General features: G+C 42.0%; 1 protein-coding gene across 4 annotated transcripts in view; it reads right to left on the reverse strand.

Moving 5' to 3' along the window:
- The window catches only part of GRB10 (growth factor receptor bound protein 10), a 198,281-nt gene that overhangs the window by 73,388 nt on the left and 105,751 nt on the right, over positions 1-19,142 (reverse strand). For all 4 annotated transcript variants that reach the window (XM_079150330.1, XM_079150331.1, XM_079150329.1 and 1 more), the window contains 2 exons: positions 8,197-8,416; positions 4,028-4,169 (listed from right to left, as the gene is read on the reverse strand). In XM_079150330.1, the coding sequence (XP_079006456.1) occupies positions 4,028-4,169; positions 8,197-8,381 (327 nt within the window). In that variant the 5' untranslated portion in view covers positions 8,382-8,416. The remainder of the gene's footprint in view (positions 1-4,027; positions 4,170-8,196; positions 8,417-19,142) is intronic.

Raw genomic sequence — 19,142 nt, forward strand, 5'->3', positions numbered from 1 at the left:
AGTGAAGCAAAGCCTCAGTATAACAACTATTTACATAGCATTTGCATTGTATAAGAGATGATAAGTAATTTAAAGGGTTTAGGAGGATGTGCACAGGTTCTATGCAAATTCTATGACCTTTCACATAAGAGACTTGAGCATCCACAAATTTTGGTAGCCACAGAGATCCTGAACCAATCTCACAGGTACTGAGATGACTGTACTTTCTTTTACCTTCTACGAATGAACAGTTTTCTGTGTGCTCTCACTTCACTGGCAAAGCCATAGAATATAACTTTAGATGAGTGTAAGACCCATAGACTCTGGAATATAAATATTTACAAACAAATGAACACTGTGGTCTTTCAAAATCCATAAAATACAATAAATCAAAAAAGAAAACTCCAGTAACCCAGGCAACTCAAAACTTCTCACGCTGTTTATGATCACCCAGAACATCAGGCAGGACCTGTGAGCACGTACAGAAGTCACACCACTGAAGTTAGGAAGTGTCTGGCTCATAGGCTCCAAACTCCCAGGCATTCCTGCCGAGTCAACAGTACTCTGAACAAACTGTACTCGGGACAGTTGTAGAGCAGGCACCAGGCCAGTTAGAGGAGGTAACAAGTCAGGGTGAAGCTGGAGAGACCTGCCCTGTGCTGCTCTGTCAAAGTACTTAGGCAGAACCCTAGACCCAGGGGAGGAACAAAGCCTAGGAAGTCTGTGGAGGTCAAGTCCAAGGTGGTAAAGAGGAACCAGACAGGAAAGAACCAGGGGGTAGTTGCTGGTTTCTACCCAGCACAGTGGTCTCTGATCAGAAGCTATTCCCTCTGGTTAACTTCAGTGTACCCCCATTAGAGGATATGAGATACTTGTATGAAACTCAGCTACTCCCACTAACCATGAAGACAACCCAGTTAAGCCCCATGGGCACCCTCAAAGCAGCACCTACCAAGAACTCAGTCATCATTCAGTCATTAATCTAGAGGGAGGTCCTCGTGGAAGGACTTGTAGAGTTTGCCCTGAGGGTGCTGCACCTCTGAGATTCCCTGGGACAAAATGCAAGGGAACTCAGAAGATGACTTCCCTATCCTTCTAGATGGAATGAAAACCCTTTTCTTTCCACACTTCACCACTACTTATTAAATGCCAAATACTCCCTTCTGACTTCATCTTGGGTTGCTTGTCATTCTCTGCACCATCTTGCCAAGCTCCCAGATTATAGCCAGTTTCTGGGTTATAGGGCTGCAGAGGAGATGGCACAGAATAGAGGCTCAGGGTGACAGGTGAAGGCAGACAGGTCAGAGGGAGAGAAAGTTAGAGGAACTGGGTGGGGCATAGGGTTCTGCTCCCCCTATGACTGCTTCACTGCAGAATTCTTCTATCCCTTCATTTCATTGAGTCCTAAGGCCACCAGCCTTTGCAGGCTGCTGAGTTTGCATCTCGCATTGTGCACAGCTGCAAGGCAGTTGGGCCAAAACTGCAAGTAGAACTGAGACTTGTGTAAACCTGCAGACAAGATGTTGTGAACCTGACACAGTTCAGCTGCCTTGTTCCTTCATTTCATTCCACATCACTAAAGGTCTGCTTTGGTATTCTCCGGTCACAGGAGCTGCCTCAAGGGGCTATACCTATGGGGGCAGTGTCCATCCACATGCCATGGCCCACTGGCTCACCTCCTTGTCCTCCTGGGAGGTCAGGCCAGGGGAGCTGGAATTCTGTGATGAGTACCAAGTCCTTATCACATGGTATTCTCCAGAACTGGGATCTAGGCCCCATAGCTGACCACTCTGCCCCATTCAGCAGCCACCAAAGGGAAAAGAAAACCAGAAAGAAGTAAAAGAAAATCTACTTACCTAAGTGAGGATTTTAGAATCCTCTGGCTATACAGCCTTGGGCAAGAATGATTTTTCCTTCCTACCAATGTTTAAGAATCTCCACTTTGTCTTCCCTTTCCTGGCTCCAACATGAACCTCACTAGGGAATATAATGACATGACCAGCGAGGTTTCTGAATGCCTCATGGTCCCCAGTTACCAAAGAACTTTACATTTTTCTTTTTCCCTATGTAGACTTGAGTTCTTCCCAGAGAATGAAGGAATTGTACATAGGTAGGATACACAGAGAATACATGTGTATTCTTATGTTACTTCAGAATGCTATATAGAACCCACGTCTCAAGGTTACTTCCTTTGACTTCACATGGAAGGATAAAGAATGTCACTTTTCTTCTTCCATTAGGAAAGTGATAAAGAATAGGACCCAAATGCCTTTGCCCAGCAGCACCTTCTGCCACAATCCTAGATGCAAAGCTCTAGCAGATGACTGCAGGTGGCCTGAATCCCACTTGAGCAGAACCAACACAACATGCTTTCCCTGAGGAGGGAGTATGGATGAAGAAATGACCCTTCACACAGGCTATACACAACAACAAAGAACAATGGCTTTCTACAAATAGTGCTAAGTGAGACACATCCTTCCTGTTCTTGCTCGTCCCAGTTGGCTTGAAGAATTTGGGCAACACAGAAATCAGTGCAATGTTCTCATTGGGAACCAACTCAGATCCCAAGAAAAACACCATCAGGCAAAATTCCTGGGTTTCCTTATTCTTACAAATTTGGACAATCTATGGGGGTGGAGGTCCGTTTTCTTGCCAATCTCTGAGAGGGCCAGATAATATTTTCGTGGTATTATTTTAGGAAGGGTAACTTTGTAAACAACCTCAGCAACAAATCCATAGACAGCTTGTCTGGATCCTTATTTGAAGCAGAAGGTCACCAGGGAGGTAGACGTCCCAGATGCACTTTAGGCATGTGACAATGTGCCGAAGCTGGGCCAGTGCTGGCTTCCAGACAAGGAACACTGACCTCACCTTCTAAGTTTTGACAGTGCTGTAATGCAGCCTGCCTGGGAGGCATGTGTCAAAGTGGGAGCGATGCGCAGAGGCTGGCGGACAGTAGGAACATGGTCTGTCTCCCAAGAGCATGGAGCCTGCACGATACAGGCAGATTTGCAGAGAATGGGGATTGCTGGCCTAGCCTGTCTGAGAATAGCAAATGCGAATAAGTGGGGGGGTGTGAACGGAGAAAGAATGAGTCTAGTGGCAGGAAGCCCATCAGTATCATGGCTACCATCCCAGGCTCTGGGTCTTCATGCCAGGTCAAACCCAGTTCTACCACAGGCCTCAATTTCCTACGCTGCAGAACAGAGACAATGACATGTGCACTTAATTCCCTCAATCAGTATGAGGAATCAATGAGTATATCAATAAACAAACAAACAAAACAAACATAGAAGCCTCTTAAACCAGCATCTCCCACACAGAAGTCACTCAGTAAATATCAGATGTTGTTGTCATTGCCACTGCTATAATTACCACCACCACCCCCATTCTGCTGTGGAGCATGACTGGGTCCCCTCCAGAGCCTGGAACCCATCTTGCCAATCAGGAGGGACAGGCTGCCAGTGTATTTCTCTGCCAATTTTCCTCTGATAAGTTGACTAGCCATTTGACAGTCTTCTCACATGGGGACCATGGCTGCATAATATCTACATCATAGTCCAACTTTCCAACTTTAAAGGAGAAATTACAAATTCAAAGAGTTGGCTATCTCCTTCTGGGTCAAGTGAAAATACTGCCTTGAGCAGGTCATATTCAAAATCAAGAACACAAGATGGAAACTCTATAATTTTACTGCACTGAAGTTCAGGTGTCCAAGTAAACCCAGCATTTTCACACCCAAAATTGCTGGATAAGAAGGATGATGATGTATGATGAAATTTCTTTGAGAGAACTAAAATTCACTTTTATGGACTAAATCAATAATTATTTTAACCATATTCATGAAACCCTTTCTAAAACATATTAATACATCCCTAACTTAGTAAGTTGAATTTTGGCAAATAAATTTAAAAACCTTGCAAGATGACAAGCACAGTATCAACAATAAAAGAACTCACAGAAAAAAAATTCACAAATTCCTTCCCTTCTCCACTAAGCCAAGACATCTCTCCAGACCCCACAGTGGCTGCAGGACAACCACACTCACCTGCTTTGTAGGGGCCTGGGTCGGAGGCAACGAGCTTGCTGTGAGCACAGGGGGGCTCCCAGGGCCACAGAGTTCAGGGAACGGGTTAGGTATGGCTGGCAGAGACGAGGTTCTAAACTGCTGGTCTTCTTCCTGAAGGCGCCTGTGAGGAAGAAGACCACTGAGGGTTAAAATCTGCCATCTCCAACCTCTCCCAGCCTTGCTACTTCTAGGTCCCTGCCTAACAGAAATGAAAATACCAGGATCACAGCAGCATTATTCACAATAGCCAAAAGATGAAAGTTTAATGAATAGATGCAAAAGCAAAACTGCCCTATCCATACAGTGGAATATCATTCAGCCTTAAAAAGGTTGGAAATTCTGACACATGCTATAGCATGGATAACTTTGAGGACATTATGCTGAGTGAAATAAGCCAGTACTAAAGACATATATACTAGATGATTCCACTTATATGAGGTATATAAAGTAGTTGGTGGGCTACTCCAAGTAGCCCAAGACCTGAGGGCAAAGAAGACAGGGACTTTAATGAGTTCAGTGTTTCAGTTTTATGAGACAAAAACATTCTGTAGATTAGAAAATTCTGAGTTACATTAATATATGAACTGTACACTTAAAATAGCTAATATGATAAGTGTTATGTTATATATATTCTACCATGAGTAAAACAAATATTATTTTGAGGTTGTCCTTCTGAGACCCAAAAGTATAAACTCCCTCTTCATTAAACTCCCCAGGGGATAAAGAAGCCATGGTTGCAGTGACTTCGCTCACATCTCCAATAACGCTCAGTGTATGACGTATACTTGGCATTTGTTCAATGAATACCTGGTGTATGAAAAGGTCTTGTGAATAAGAGCATTTTCATGAGAACAGAGATGTTTCGATGTCCTTGAAATGAACCTTTATCTTACCAAAGGAAAAAACTTTATGTATCTCCATTTGACTGTGGAATAAATGCTTATTTGTACAGAAAGGTAGTTGATACTGAACCAATTAGAAATCAAAGCTTCATGTATCTATCCTCCTGGAGCACCACAGCTCAGAAATTCCCTCTAATTCAATACTCCACACTTCTTGGCACTTCTCCAGAGTCTCCTCTGAAAAATGCAAAGTTCACCTGTCATACAATGAAGGAAAATGCACAGGATGACGAATTGGGTGCAATTATGAAAATAGCAGAGAAATCATGTTCAAAGTCAAAGCAAAACGAATGCAAAATGTCCTGTGCTTTTCTTCCTGAGAGTCCTATGAACAACTTCCTGCCCACAACTCTAAAACTTTTCTGGGAACACTTGGCCTCCTCTATCCATCCCTGAAGCATGATGCTTGTTGCACAGACACCTGCCTTCCAGGAGGGAAGAGCAAACCTGGAGCTATAGAGTCTAGTCCTCCCCTTCTCCTTGTCTGAATATACCTCAGAAGCCCCTTGTGTGGGCTGGGTCTTCAAATAATTTTTTTGACTATTTTTACAATCGGACAAGATCAATGATCCATTAGCTTTCCTGGGGGGGGGGGGGTGGCCATTAGAGACTTCTCTCTGTGACCATTTTACTTGTTCTCTCTTCACAAACTTACTCTGATTTTAAAGGAAGGCCTGTCCAGTCATTCCATGTGCACCAGGAAATGATGATACTGATTTAAAAATACCAGAATTCACAGGTATGAAGGGAACTGGTGCTAAGAGTATAGGAAAGCCATTACTATAATGGATTAATGACAAGCCAGAAGGTTTATTTTTACTGTTAACAAATTCTACTCTTCCTATAACAGTTTTGGTCTTGGCAGAGGATCCTACTGAAGAGTCTGACCACTGTCATACAGACAAAGCAAAAAGGTGATATAGTCAGGACCACTCAACCAAAAGTTTCTGCCAATCACTTAACTCCCCAATGACAGTTTTATCTTCCACTCACAGAACAAGATACAAACATTCTGATATTCTTCTTTGTTATGGTTTGGATGTGAGGTGTCCCCCAAAAGAACACATGTGAGACAATGCAGGAAGATTCAGAGAAATGATTGAGTGGTAAGAGTCTTAACTCAATCAGTGAATTAATCCCTGATGGGATTAATTGAACTGGTAGGGTGTGGCTGGAAGAGGTAAGAATTGGAGTATGGCTATGGGGTATATATCTTGGTCTGGAGAGTGAAGTCTCTCTGTCTCTCTCTACTTCCTGATGATGCAAGCTGCTTCCTTCTGCCATGCTCTTCCGCCATGATGTTCTGCCTCACCTCGAGCCCTGAGGTATGGAGCCTGCCTTCTATGGACTAAGACCTCTGAAACTATGAGCCCTCAAATAAACCTTTCCTCCTCTATAATTGTGCTGGTCAGATCATTTAGTCAAAGCAGCAAAAAAGCTGACTAAAACATACTTGTTCACAAAAGTTTCCCTCTTTTGAGTGTTTCTAAATATTTTAATTTTTTAATTTAAATTTTGCTATTGGTTTTAACATTGTTTTTGTTTGTTTTACTATCTAGTAGTTCAGATACTGCCTAAAGTACAACTAAGGGATATTACATCAAAGATGAAAAAATAATAATAAATCACTTCTAAAGAGTCCCACAATAAAAGAATACATCCTCTATAGGTCATTTCTCAAGACAAAAGTTACCATGGAGAGAAGGTAAGATTCAGAGATGTCAGGAAGGGTGATAAAAGTGCCACAACTTGGGAGGTAGGAGCAGAGTAAGGGCAAGGCAAGGGTGAAGGTGGGCCCTGTTCTGTGTTCTCTGTGCCTCTGTCTGGCTCATCCTTTTGTCCAGCTGAGAGCATACCCACAGTTCCTCTGCTGTCACCTGAGTCCTCCTTCTCCTTCATCAATCAGCTCAACTCTCAGCTAGTCTATGAAGCCTGTGCACCTGCTCCAGGCTTGTCCTCTGTCCCTGGCTTCACCCAGCTCTTCTCAGTGTGTGGTGGCCACCAGGAGCTCCACAGTGTGAACTATGTCCCGTGAACCCAAGTATAAGGCTCAAGGCCTGTCTCATTCATGCTGCAGAGACCCTCAGCCTGGGTCCATAATTGGCTTCCCCACCTTTAAGGTGTGGGCCTTTTACCTCTTTCTGTGCCTTGGTTTCTTCACTGACACATCAAGCCTAACCCACATGGCCACTATCAGCTCTACGTGGTTAGTGCTCAACAGAAGCCCCACTTGACAAGGTAAATCTTGAGTGATTCTTCATTCGGTTTACTGTTTTTGTTTTTTTTTTTTTTTTTTTAATTCTACCTGATGGCAAAAAACAATACTTCTTCTCTGTAAGAATGCAAGTGAGGAGACAGGCCCAAAGGGCAGTATCTGTCATCTCAGAGGCAGAGGGCTTTGCTGCCAGGTCACATAAAGACCAAGTTCAACTAGAACAAGGGTGCTAGGCAATCACCATCATTTACCTTATCTACCCTCAGGCACCTTCACCAGTGGGCTGCAAGAAGGTTCCATTTTCCCCAGTGACCCCTGAGGCTGTAGGGAATGGATCCAGATTCCTGGATCCTGACAAGGTCACTCCCTCTAGACTTAACAGGAGCCAGGTACAGGGGAGACACTCCAGAGAATAAAGTGGGACAAACACTGGAAGAAGAGATGACTCACCATCCCCAAATGTGACCAACAGTGGGAAGTCATAGCTATGGCCAAGCCGAGCACCAGAACACCCTCTCCACCTCCCCAGGATGGAGCAATCCCTTTGGGTGAGATGCGCTATAGATGATCCAAGGTATCAAACTAGAAATAAACTTCTTAGAAGCTTATGGAAGCAAGTAGGATCCTCAGTAAAAGGAACAAAGTCATCCAGATTATCAGACCAACTGTCACAGTATAACATGCCTGTGTTCACAGAATACTTGTTTTACTTAATAATGGCTCCAAAGAGCAAGAGTAGGGATACGGGCAAGTCTATTACAGCATATTATTATAGTAGTTCTATTTTATTATTAGTTGTTAATATCTCACTATGTCTAATTTACAAACTAAATTTTATCACAGGTCTATATGTATAGGACAAAACAGTATATTTAAGACTTAGTACTATCCTTGTTTTAGGCATCCACTGGGAGTCAAGCATAAGAGAAAAATGACCATATCCATCATTAAAATTGACTTTGCAGTCACCTCCCACGTCAAGGGTACAGAGAAGCATCTTGTCTGCTAACAGCTCTGTTTCTTGAGCCCACCTGACAGCGAGGATGTGCACAGGCTGGGAGCGCTGCACTTTCTGCCTTGGGGACGCTTGTGGCTGGAGGGACCGTGTGCCCGAGGCTGTCGGCTGGCTGCGGGCATGCTGGCCATTCTGCAGGAGGGGCACCGTATCGGACTGCATGTTGCAAGCTGAGTAAAGGCTCTCCAGAGATGCGTTCATATCACTCACCAGCACTTCAAGGTCCACATCATCCTCTGAATATGAAAAGGCAAGAACAGAATGAAATGTTAGTGGCAGTAAGGTTTCACACCCAAATGTGCATTTTTTGGTGACTGGTCACCAAAGTCAACAATATTTTTAAAATATTACATAAGGGGCAGAGAAGCATAATTAAAGGAAGTATAGACATCAAGTAACCAAACACAGTATTAATAATTATGGATATTGCAGAGTCATAATCCAATTGCACCTCCACGTGTCTCTATAGAGGAGGCCAGGTGGAGCCCCTGCACAGCTCAATACCCTCCTTTTACATCTCTTTCCTTCCCACTGCCACTGGGGTGGGCTGTGCATAGCCAAGGTTGCATAGCATGACACCACCATCCTAGTCTTTGCTGGTGGGATCCCAAATGGACAGTGAGCCATAAGGCTAGGCTCTTCCTTCCAGAAGTACAACAAAGACAAGAACAGAGTGGCACCAAACGTTGACATCAGCCCCAGCCCAATAAAACTAAAAGGTGGAGAGACAACAGGATAGAAGTCAATGTACAGCTACCGCTAAAACATGTGCCTACAGACTTCTAGGCACCATCCTCAGTGTTTGAGTGACCTGAAGTCTGAGGAAGCCCATCCTGACAATGGAAGGCATGAAACAGATGGAAAGAGAAGCCACAATGGCATGGAGGGCAAGCCAAAGAAAATGACAGGAAACATATAGAAAGGGATGAATGAGCACCCAAGGGCTGTGAGGGTTAACTGTGTGTGTCCACTGGCTGGGCCATGGCATTAAGTTTTCAGTTTAACATCCAAACAGAAGTTGTGCTGAAGGTGTTACTTAGATTACTATTTAAATCAGTGGACATGGAGCAGGCAGACTGCCCTTCCTAATGTGAGTGGGCCTTATCCAATCAGGCAAAGGCTGAACAGGAAAAGACTGACTTCCTAGGAAAAAGGTACAATTTTGTCTCCAGATCTGACATATGGTTCTTTCCTGGGTCCCCACTCTGCTGGCCTACCCTGTGGATTCTGGACTTGCCAGCCTCTACAATCACTTGATTTCATTCCTACAGTCATCTCTATATACATCTTATTGGTTCTTACTGGTTCTGTCTCTGGAAAACCCTGACTGTACGGAGACATAGGAATGTAACCATACACATAGATGGAGGAGGATGAGGATGGGGAAAGAGACAAGAAGCTGAACTGGGACACACACAGCCAGGGTCAGGGTGGCCTTGCATTACTCAACTTTCAGGATTGGTTGCATCCCTGTGCAGGAAGACCCATAAAACATTCTCCCATTCCTATAATAATTTTTTAATGTGCTTAAATTTAATGTGTATTTTTAACGTGCTTAAGCTATTTTGAGTTTGTTCTTTATCTGTCACCAATATATCTTAATAAAACTGACTCCATTTTTATTTTTTACATTTTCAGATTTGCCACTTTTTAATAAAAACATAACAAATAGTGGTCTAGGCTCACTGTGATGGTGCACTTTGCAAGTAACATAATTCACCATCTCACTCACTCCCATGATAATCTCAAGGGACATTCATCCAACACATAAGGACTTAAGAGTCACAGACATCAAGACCCCTATCCTACTCAAGGCTATAGGCTCCTAACAAGGAGGGAGGAAGACAAGAGACTGCAAACTCAGACATTGCAAACTTGCTCATTCTGGCCCTGTTCCTACTGCCTTGAAGCCCAGGGAAAGAGACTCAGCTTTCTATTCTTGGCTTCTTCAAATCTAACATGAGGTTAGCAATAGTAGTCACACCTTTGGGGGAGGGGGAGGATTAAGTTAGTTATACCACACGCTTTATCACAGAGCCTGGCATGGAGTAAACAGTAAGATGCTATTTTTTAGCTCTATTTCATCTATTCCTTACAAAATAATAAAAAGTGGTCACTAGTAACTAGTTTAACAGCTCAACATATAGGTCTGGAGGACTTAGGACACACAAGCAGTGTCTAGAGAATCTAGAATTTGAAAACAAATTTAGCCACTCATTTGACCTCACCAGGTGTGTGCACAACAGATGAGTGCAGAGCTCTTCCTGGAACACTTGGCCCTTCCTGCCTCTCCGGTTCCATACACAAAAGCCTCAAATAACAGCTGGGGAGTGGAGCTTAGTGGTAAAGCACTTGTCTAGCATGCTCAAGGCATGGGGTTTGATCCCGGCACTGAAAAAAAAAAGTCTCCGATGGCCTTTGCTTTGGCTTCCCTTGTGTCAAGACTAAAGGGCATGAGAGAACAAAACCACACCAAAACCCAGACTGAATAAGCCGGAGTGGTACAGAGAATGGAAGAGAACAGAACAGGGTTGCCTAATGGTTAGCATCTGGGTGCCTGCGGTGGACAGGACAAGGAGTAAAGCAGTGTACAGTTACAGGAAGTCTAGGGCAGAAGCAGAAGTGCTACAGAAACCCCCATTTGCTCTTTACCCTCCAAGTGATGGTGCCCAAAGAGGGCTCTGATGAGGCAGGTCATGCTCAAGGTCATGAGGATGGCAGTCAGTCAGCAGGGGACTAAAACAGCAGCAAAGAGACCACAATGTCTGATGTGCAGTCTCTGCTAGAATGAAGAACGGAGGCCATGTGCGAGAGATGCTGAGGTGGAGTGAATAGGGACTGAGAAAGAATGGGGATCATGCTGAGAAAGGTGCACACATCAAGTCAGACTTCAAAATTTGGACTGCCCCTGAATGTCCAGGACCCGTGTGGGGAGGAGGAAGAGAGGACGAGAATGCTACTACAGTTCAGGTTATAAGCAGTCAAATATTAATCCTGTGGCCAGATATTAAAAGGACAAAAGTGCTGAATCAATAACTAATGGTCACCATTATAATTAATAATTAATATATCACAAGGGAGAACTCTCAGGGTCAGCAGGCAGAACTCCTGTTTATAGTTGGGGGTTGGGGGATGGGGGATGGGGGAAGGCGGGGAAAAGTTGGTTGATAGAAAACCAGGACCTGTGGGGGCCAGTATGTGCATGCCTGTAGTTCCTGCTGTCTGCTGCTGCTGTGTGGCCTTAGAGAAATCCTCCTCTGTACAGCATCAGGGCAACACTTGGCAAAGGCACAAATGTCGGGAAGTGGCTGTCCAGAGGCAGCCAACTGCTAATGAAAAGACTTCAGTTCTATATTTATTAGGACCTCAGAGTACTCATTGTGAAGAAAAGTGTAAGTTACACTACAGCTCACAAACATGGGGCTTTGGGAAAGTTCTAGAACGCACGCACTATGAATGGCACTCACCTACATTCACCACATTTAGCTGATGTGGTAATAGTGGGTTAATCTAAGCTCTGTAAAACAATTAAGGTCACACGCTGCTCTTAACTCACCATATTAACTGCTCAATATTTCCACCTTAATGGACCATTTAAGAATCAATACTGGGTGGAACACAAAGTTCACTGTAATTATGGAGTCAGTCTTGGGGAATGCACGAGGCGGGCCTCATCACCTGCACAAGCAGACTGAGGGAGCACTCTGCCAATCCAGTGGCACTTCAAGGGGGGATATTTTTTAAGTGTTTAAAGACAGGAGGAACCCTGGCAGAATACAAAGGCCCCTGTTTCCACGGCTCACATCCTGCTTCAGAAATCAAATGGTAATACAGTTCTTACTCTCAGACAGGTCTCGTCTGAGAAAATAAAACGTCTCGATTCCTGTTGGCGGATTTTCAGCTGCAGTTATTATTTTTCCGGGCATTTCTGACAGCCCTTGGCAGTGCCCACCCCAGTGACGGTTCCTGGTATCTCTGGTCCTTTTGCTCCTGTTCCTTCTCAGTCAACAAGTAATTCCTGGGTTACACTTCTGAGGTCAGGTCAAATGCAAAGCAATTTTGACATTATTTACACTAAATATATGGTAAATGGATGTCAAAATAGAAAGGTAATATGTGTCCTTTCACTCTCTTCAGAAGTGGATTATTTGTAATTACTTTCTACCTCAGTATACTCTGGTATCTTTACACAAAGCCAGGTTAATATGGCAACATTCACTTAGTTGTGATTTTCACAAATTGAATGTAATCACTGTATATGCGGATACTTCAAACCTATAAACTTTCCATAGCTGTTACAGCAAAAACAAAGATTTTTAAAAAAATCTGAAATGCCCTCTTCTAGAATCAACTTTAAAATGTCCTGTGGGGTCAATTAGCATTTTATGTGTTTTAATAATAAAATCAATATAGTTATCTGACTTTATGCAAACTTCCTTAAATTCCTAATGTGAACTGAAATGAAATCTTCCTAACACTTCCTCATATTTCACACCAAGTTTTTAAAATTATCCTATTGTAGACTAGGATATTACTGAAGTCACATTTAGTTCTTATAAACATTTCATATGGCTTATGTTCCATCAGCTCATCCATTTCAGTGAGAACCCTGTATGTCTCCTTCCACACATGTAGTCTACTTCTAAATTCTTTTCTGGTCCTATGAATCCATGTAGATCAATAATCACCCATTTGTGAAAGACTTTCTGCCAGGTAACAGAAGTGGGAACATCAGACAAACTGATGCTTCTAGAAATGAATGTTCAGATTAAGTATCTATTCAATGTTAACATGGTACAAAAATGTATTCCCTAAGCTTATCTCTCTGGAAGGAATACGAGAAGAGAAGGGGAAAATGATTTTACATATAAAATTTCACTTCATATGAATTTCTGAGAATGTATTTACTGCACCAATATAGCCAATAAAACATGGCTGTTAATCAAGTTATTAATAGTAACTTTCCTTCCTTAAATAACCCAGTACAAAACTGGGCATGGACTTTGCCCCAAATATTTGAGTAACTCATCTTAACCCAAATTCACATCTCTTCTGTGTCACTGTCATTAGCAAACAGGCTAGTTTAAGTTCTGAAATAAATTCAGTGAAACAAATTCGCAATTGGTTCATGAACCATTATGAATAAATGTTTTCCACAAACCAAGTGAGATGTGCTGACCAGGAAATGGCAAGGAGGAGAGAGAAAGATGGTGTTAGCAGAGGAGGATTTAACTTCCTACACCACCTAACCTCCTTAATGAATAATGCACTTCTTAGTTTACAGCACCATCTAGTGTCTTCTTTATGTTAATTAGAGATTAAAGATGACATTGGATTCCCTTCAATAAATTATTCTGGCACCTTAAAGACATGCCATTTGCACTGTGTGTTTAGAATACACCCACTACAGTCCATTCTGTGCAGACCCACAGGAGTCCTGGTAATGTGCAATGCCATCCCTGTTTTCTTCCTTATCCCTTCCTTTCATTTTTACATTAAGGGTACATCCTGTTAGGGGACAAAGAGCTGTGGGACAAGGGTATGTGTCATATATGGTTAAGCAAGAAAAAAAATAGGTGGTACTATACCTGAAAAGTATCTAAGAGAAGTGCAAAGGCCAAAGTTCCTATCCATGTCTATTGGGAAAAGAACTAAAGGCTAGGCTACAAAAGTGTTTAAACCTAGGCCTGTTCACTTGGCAAGCTATTTCTGTTGACTTTTAAAAACAATTAAAAGTTATGCAAATGTAATGATCTAACTGAAACATTTCTGCATGCCAATTCATCTTCTAATGTTTTCTAGATATGTGTATAGATGGCAATATGTATTGTTTTGGGCCATATATATGCATAGGAATATCAAGTACTATACCAATTGCATATTTTTCTCTATTCTTAGAATACTTGAAGATATTCAGCTAATGTAAAAGCAAATCACTTAATAACTCTAAAGAAAAATACAAATGCAACTTCTAAATCATGTCACTATTTATAAAAAGAAAGACTGATAGTCTACTGCAGTAGTCCCTAAAGGCAGACAAGAAATAAAAACTCCAAAATTAGTCTGTTCAGTATGCACACATGTAAGTACTCTCATATATAACATCAGAGTTGCTCATCCATAATACCTGAATTTTCAGTGTTTGTAAAAGAAATTTATTTTCTTAGCCTTTGATGAAAACGGCATTCTTTCCTCCTGACCCAACTCACATGGATCTTAGCTAATTGCCATTTTTAGTCTCTCTTGACTGAGAAAATGCCTATCAACAAGTTGATTATGAGTTAATAATTTGTAAGAATACATGCTTTTTTGTTGTTGTTTGTTTTCTTGCTTGATGGCCATAACATTTGGGAGAGAGCCTGTGCTTGCACTTAGGGAGCAGCTGCTGGGCTCCAATCAATGCATTATGCCTGTGTAAATTCTCTAGCCCCCACCCAGACTCAAGGACCCACAGCTCATGTGTGAAGAAGTTTCAGTGGTCAGTTGGTGATATAAAACTGGATGAAAATAAACACCTATCCTGGTAAACCACATTCTGACAAAGCTAACCTCACAATAGCTCTTCTTATTTGCCAAGGCTGGATCAACTTCTCTGTTGCTTTGTACTTGCAGGAGGTATCTTAGTTAATTTTCTTGGAACATTTTTTCCTTTTCCTAATGCAAACGCAAGACTATGCATTCAAGAAAGTTGCATACGTATTTAGTCATATATCCACTACCTCCAGTGCTGAGCATTTTCTTCTATCATATTGGAACTTATCTGAACCCTCCTCTAAGAACAACTAATAACAAGTTTTAGGTTCAGGATCCAACTCAACACATCTGTAGATAATGTAAGAGATGTAGACCACTGATTCCACTTTCATGAAATTTATATGATGCTCACCTTAGAGTTACATTTAAATATTAACATTCCTTCCAAATAAAGTACTATACCTGATGATTATTTAAGTATTCATAGTTGCTATTTAGATTCTGAGCAATGAAGAACCAACTTAGATCTAAACTTTGTGCACAACCAGGTAGATGGGTTACAGAGCAGGCAGTCCATGGTTGCCCAAGTGTGCATGTGAGCCATGTGGTGGTGGGGAGCCCTAGAGAAGCTTCAGGCTCCTCTACCAATGCAAAGTGATGGGACCCTGGGCCTACTCTATACCTCGGTTTGGCTTTAGACAGCTGCTCCCCATCCTCAGGCCTCCTTGTAGTCCTGACTGGAGTGAAGATATTAACTAAGGCCCCCCAGGACAATAACCAATTTCAGGGCTGCCTGAACCCTTTAATCTTTATTTCCTTGAAGATATGAGAGTTAACAATGGATGGAGAAAAATCAGCATTTTAGGATTGAGTTGCTAAAATCATCACTCTCTCATGGAAGGGGAAAGTGATCTTGTAATTCTCAAATCCTAAAACCAGAAATAATCTAGTTGTTCAGTGAATCCAGGTACATTATTTCGTCTCCTGTGTTATGAAGTCCTAAAAAAAACTTCCTGGTTATCTGAGTGTATTTGAGTTCATGGGGTTCTCTGGAAACATGAAAGCCACTATTGTCATATTTCTCTGCAAGTTCCAAGTCGCACCTTTCATGTGTCATGGGGTCTCCACCTTGCCTTCCACACCAGTGCAGCAACTTTCTCATCAGGACACTCTGCACTGGCTATTCTATTTCTGTACCTGCAACAAGTCTGTTGAATTTTACAGCTAGTGATGCCATACTGGTAGAATTCTGGATTCTGGGTGTGTCAATGCTGGGCAAAGGAACTTTGTGGTCTCCTAGTTGATGAATCCAGAATATCAGGTGGTCCTCAGACCAAACCCAGCAGGAGACAGAGTGGTATGCTCTGTGTTCCCTGAGCTGGAGGGAGTTCCTCTACCATCCTTTCCTCCCTCCCTCCTCAATGAGTGGCTGAAGAATTGGGAAGGGACCTGAAGGGCATGAGGCACTCCAGGGACTCTTGAGAATGGATAACAGCTCACCCAAGAATGCATAGACCAACTGGCTAATTGAAGTTATTTAATAATTTCTTGCACCCTCAGCACAGTATGAAGTGAGAATCATACCAGTTACACAGAGTTTGGCAGGTGGTAGACTAATGGTTCTTTTCAGGTAGACTGCTAGACTATTTAGTTTTGGTCTAAACTGTATCTAACATTTCCCCCAGACTCTAGGATCAGTTGGGAAAAGTCATTTATTTCCCCTCAGGCAAAGTCAACGATCAGTATCTGCTATATGATGTTTTGGTTAAGTGTGTAAGGATTGGTTAACAATATTTTGAAAAGATAATCACATCTATGGTTGCTTGATAACATCCTAACAAGAACAATTCCCAGTTTCCCCCCGCCCCCTTGGAGGCAGGGATACAGGGGATTAAACCCAGCAGCTAACACTTAACTATGTCTTGCTAAGTCACTAAATTGCTGAAGCTGACCTTGAACTTGAGATCCTCCTGCCTCAGTCTCTTGAGTCACTGGGATTACAAAAGCATGCCACTGTACCTAGCTCCCATTTTTGCTTTTTAGTTTCCAAGACTTTTCTATTTCCTACGGTTTTTTACATAGTTGAAAAGCAATCTGCATGCTATTTGGTTTCTCTGCATCTCGACCTGTCATTTTATAACAGTGGCTTGAAAAGCTTCAAGACAAAAATGAATACACTTAGGGAAATATATTTGAATCTGATGAAAGGTAGTCTAAGAAATAAAGATTTTATTATGAAAAACTGATTTGGTCACTGGCAACTATGTTATAGTTTCTGCTCAAACGCAAATGAAAAGGAAACATAAACGAGCTGTATGTCAATATCCTATAAAAACATTGCAATGCAAAATCTAGGTTTATTAATATTTAACTGCTTAACATCTTCAATAATTAGATGAAAGTTCTAAGAGTCAATACAGTTATTCTGCCTTTGTGTCATTTACAAAAGGTAAATGCAGGTAATTGGTCCTCCACATCCTGGGGTTCCACAGTCACATATTCAACCAACCATTGTTCAAAAACATTCAGGGGAAAAAACAAAAAACAAACAACAACAACAACAACAACAAAAAACCTGTGCCTATCTTAAACATATCCAGATTTTTTTCCTTGCTATTATTCTCTAAACAAATAGTATTACAACTATTTACAGAGTGTTGACTTTGCATTAGTGGTTACAAGTAATCAAGAGATAATCTGAAGTATATGGAAGGATGCACATAGGTTATATGCAAGTACTACACCATTTTGCATAAGGAACTTGAACATCCACAAATTTTGACTTCTGTGGATGTCCTGGAACCAATCCCCCATAGATCTGAGGAACAACTGAATATACCCAGAGGAAAAAAAAATTTTTAAATTGCACACCCATAATAACAGCAGCACTATTTGTAACAAACAAAAGGTGGGTACAACCCAGGTGTACCTCAATGGATGAATGGATAAAGTACATGCAATGTACACTATTCAGCCCAGAAAAGAAAGAGATGCTAGCCACACTATAACATGTATGAACCTTGAGGGCATTCTCTCCATGAAATAAGTTCATCACAAAAAATTACTAAAGAAATATTTTATGACTGACCCCCTTATATGAGGTCCTAAGAGAGGCCACATTCATAGAGACAGAAAGCGCCATGCTGGCAGCCAGGGTGGTGGGGTGAGGGGGATGGGGAGTTGGTGTTTAATGTGTACAGTTTCAGCTGGAGAAGACGACAAGAATTCTGTGGATGGATGTTGGTGGTGGTTGTACAACAATGTAACTGTTGTTAAAGTCACTGAACTGAATGCTTCTTTAAAAAAAGGTTAAGATGGTAAATTTTATCTTAGGTATGTTTTAACACAATTAACAATAGTAACAAAAAAAACCATTTTAAAATTGGATTTGTCAATACCCTCAAATATGGTCAATTAAGAGTTTCGTCTTCCTAATCTACTTGGGTTCCTTTAAGGTACCCTCTACCCTAACCTGCCTGAATGTGACACAATGCCACATGCTCACTCTTCATTGACAGAGCCTCTTCCCCATGGCCCCAAGCACTGCCCCTTCTGGTAAGCAAAAGAGTCTCTCCTGAGCCCAGCCCCTGCTTGCTCCAGCCCTTGTGGGAAACATTCATCTCCAGCACTGAGTGGCCCCCTCAGCCCTGTTTCCTTGTCACTTGGGCCAGCATGCCTACTCAAACTGGACCACCTCCATGATAGGAGCTGAAAAAATCCAGGCATGGCTGTCACTCAAGGTGGCCAGCATAGGGGCTGGTCTAACAAAAGTCAGCCCCAGTGTGGTCTTGGATGATCAGTAACAACACAGGCTTAGTAGTAGGAAAATGTTAAGGGGCAATTTTAGAAAAGAAATATTCAGTCAACAAGACAAGTACAAGGACCTGGTCAGGAGGAAAAATAAAACTTAGAAAAACCCTAACAAGGAGAAGGCTCAGAGCAATAGGTGAGGATGTGCAAAGGCACCTGGAACTACCTTCACAGGTTCCCCTTCAGGTGATGCCAAGTAGACGGCTTGTTAAAGGACAAGTCTGTCCATCTCTTCACAGAGTTGCCATAAATATGGATTCCTTTATCCTAACAAAAATAAGGACTTCCAGTACTAATTCTCTATGCTTCCTCCAACAATTCTCTGAACTGTGTTAGGTAGGATCTGCTCAAAGCCTCAGTGTCAATAGAGCCTTAATAAATAGAACTTACATAAACACAGAAAGTCTATCTACTCTTAGAGACAACCATTTCCTTAGGGCAACTAATGGTACAGGCTAAGGTCTAGAGCAAATCACGAAATCAAGATATCCTGATTGGTAACTAGGTAACTCTACCTCTACCACCATCAGGGGGTGGGGGGGGTGGAGAGAGAGAAGAAGAAGAAGAAGAAGAAGAGAGAGAGAAAGATAATGATTAATCCCCATATACTTTGATTCCATTGAGATTTATCTTTTAATCTATGTTTTGGGAATTGTACAATGATCTATTTTTTAAATT

This window comes from Sciurus vulgaris (assembly GCF_902686455.1).
Source record: "Sciurus vulgaris genome assembly, chromosome: 8".
In the NCBI taxonomy this organism is placed as follows: domain Eukaryota; kingdom Metazoa; phylum Chordata; class Mammalia; order Rodentia; family Sciuridae; genus Sciurus; species Sciurus vulgaris.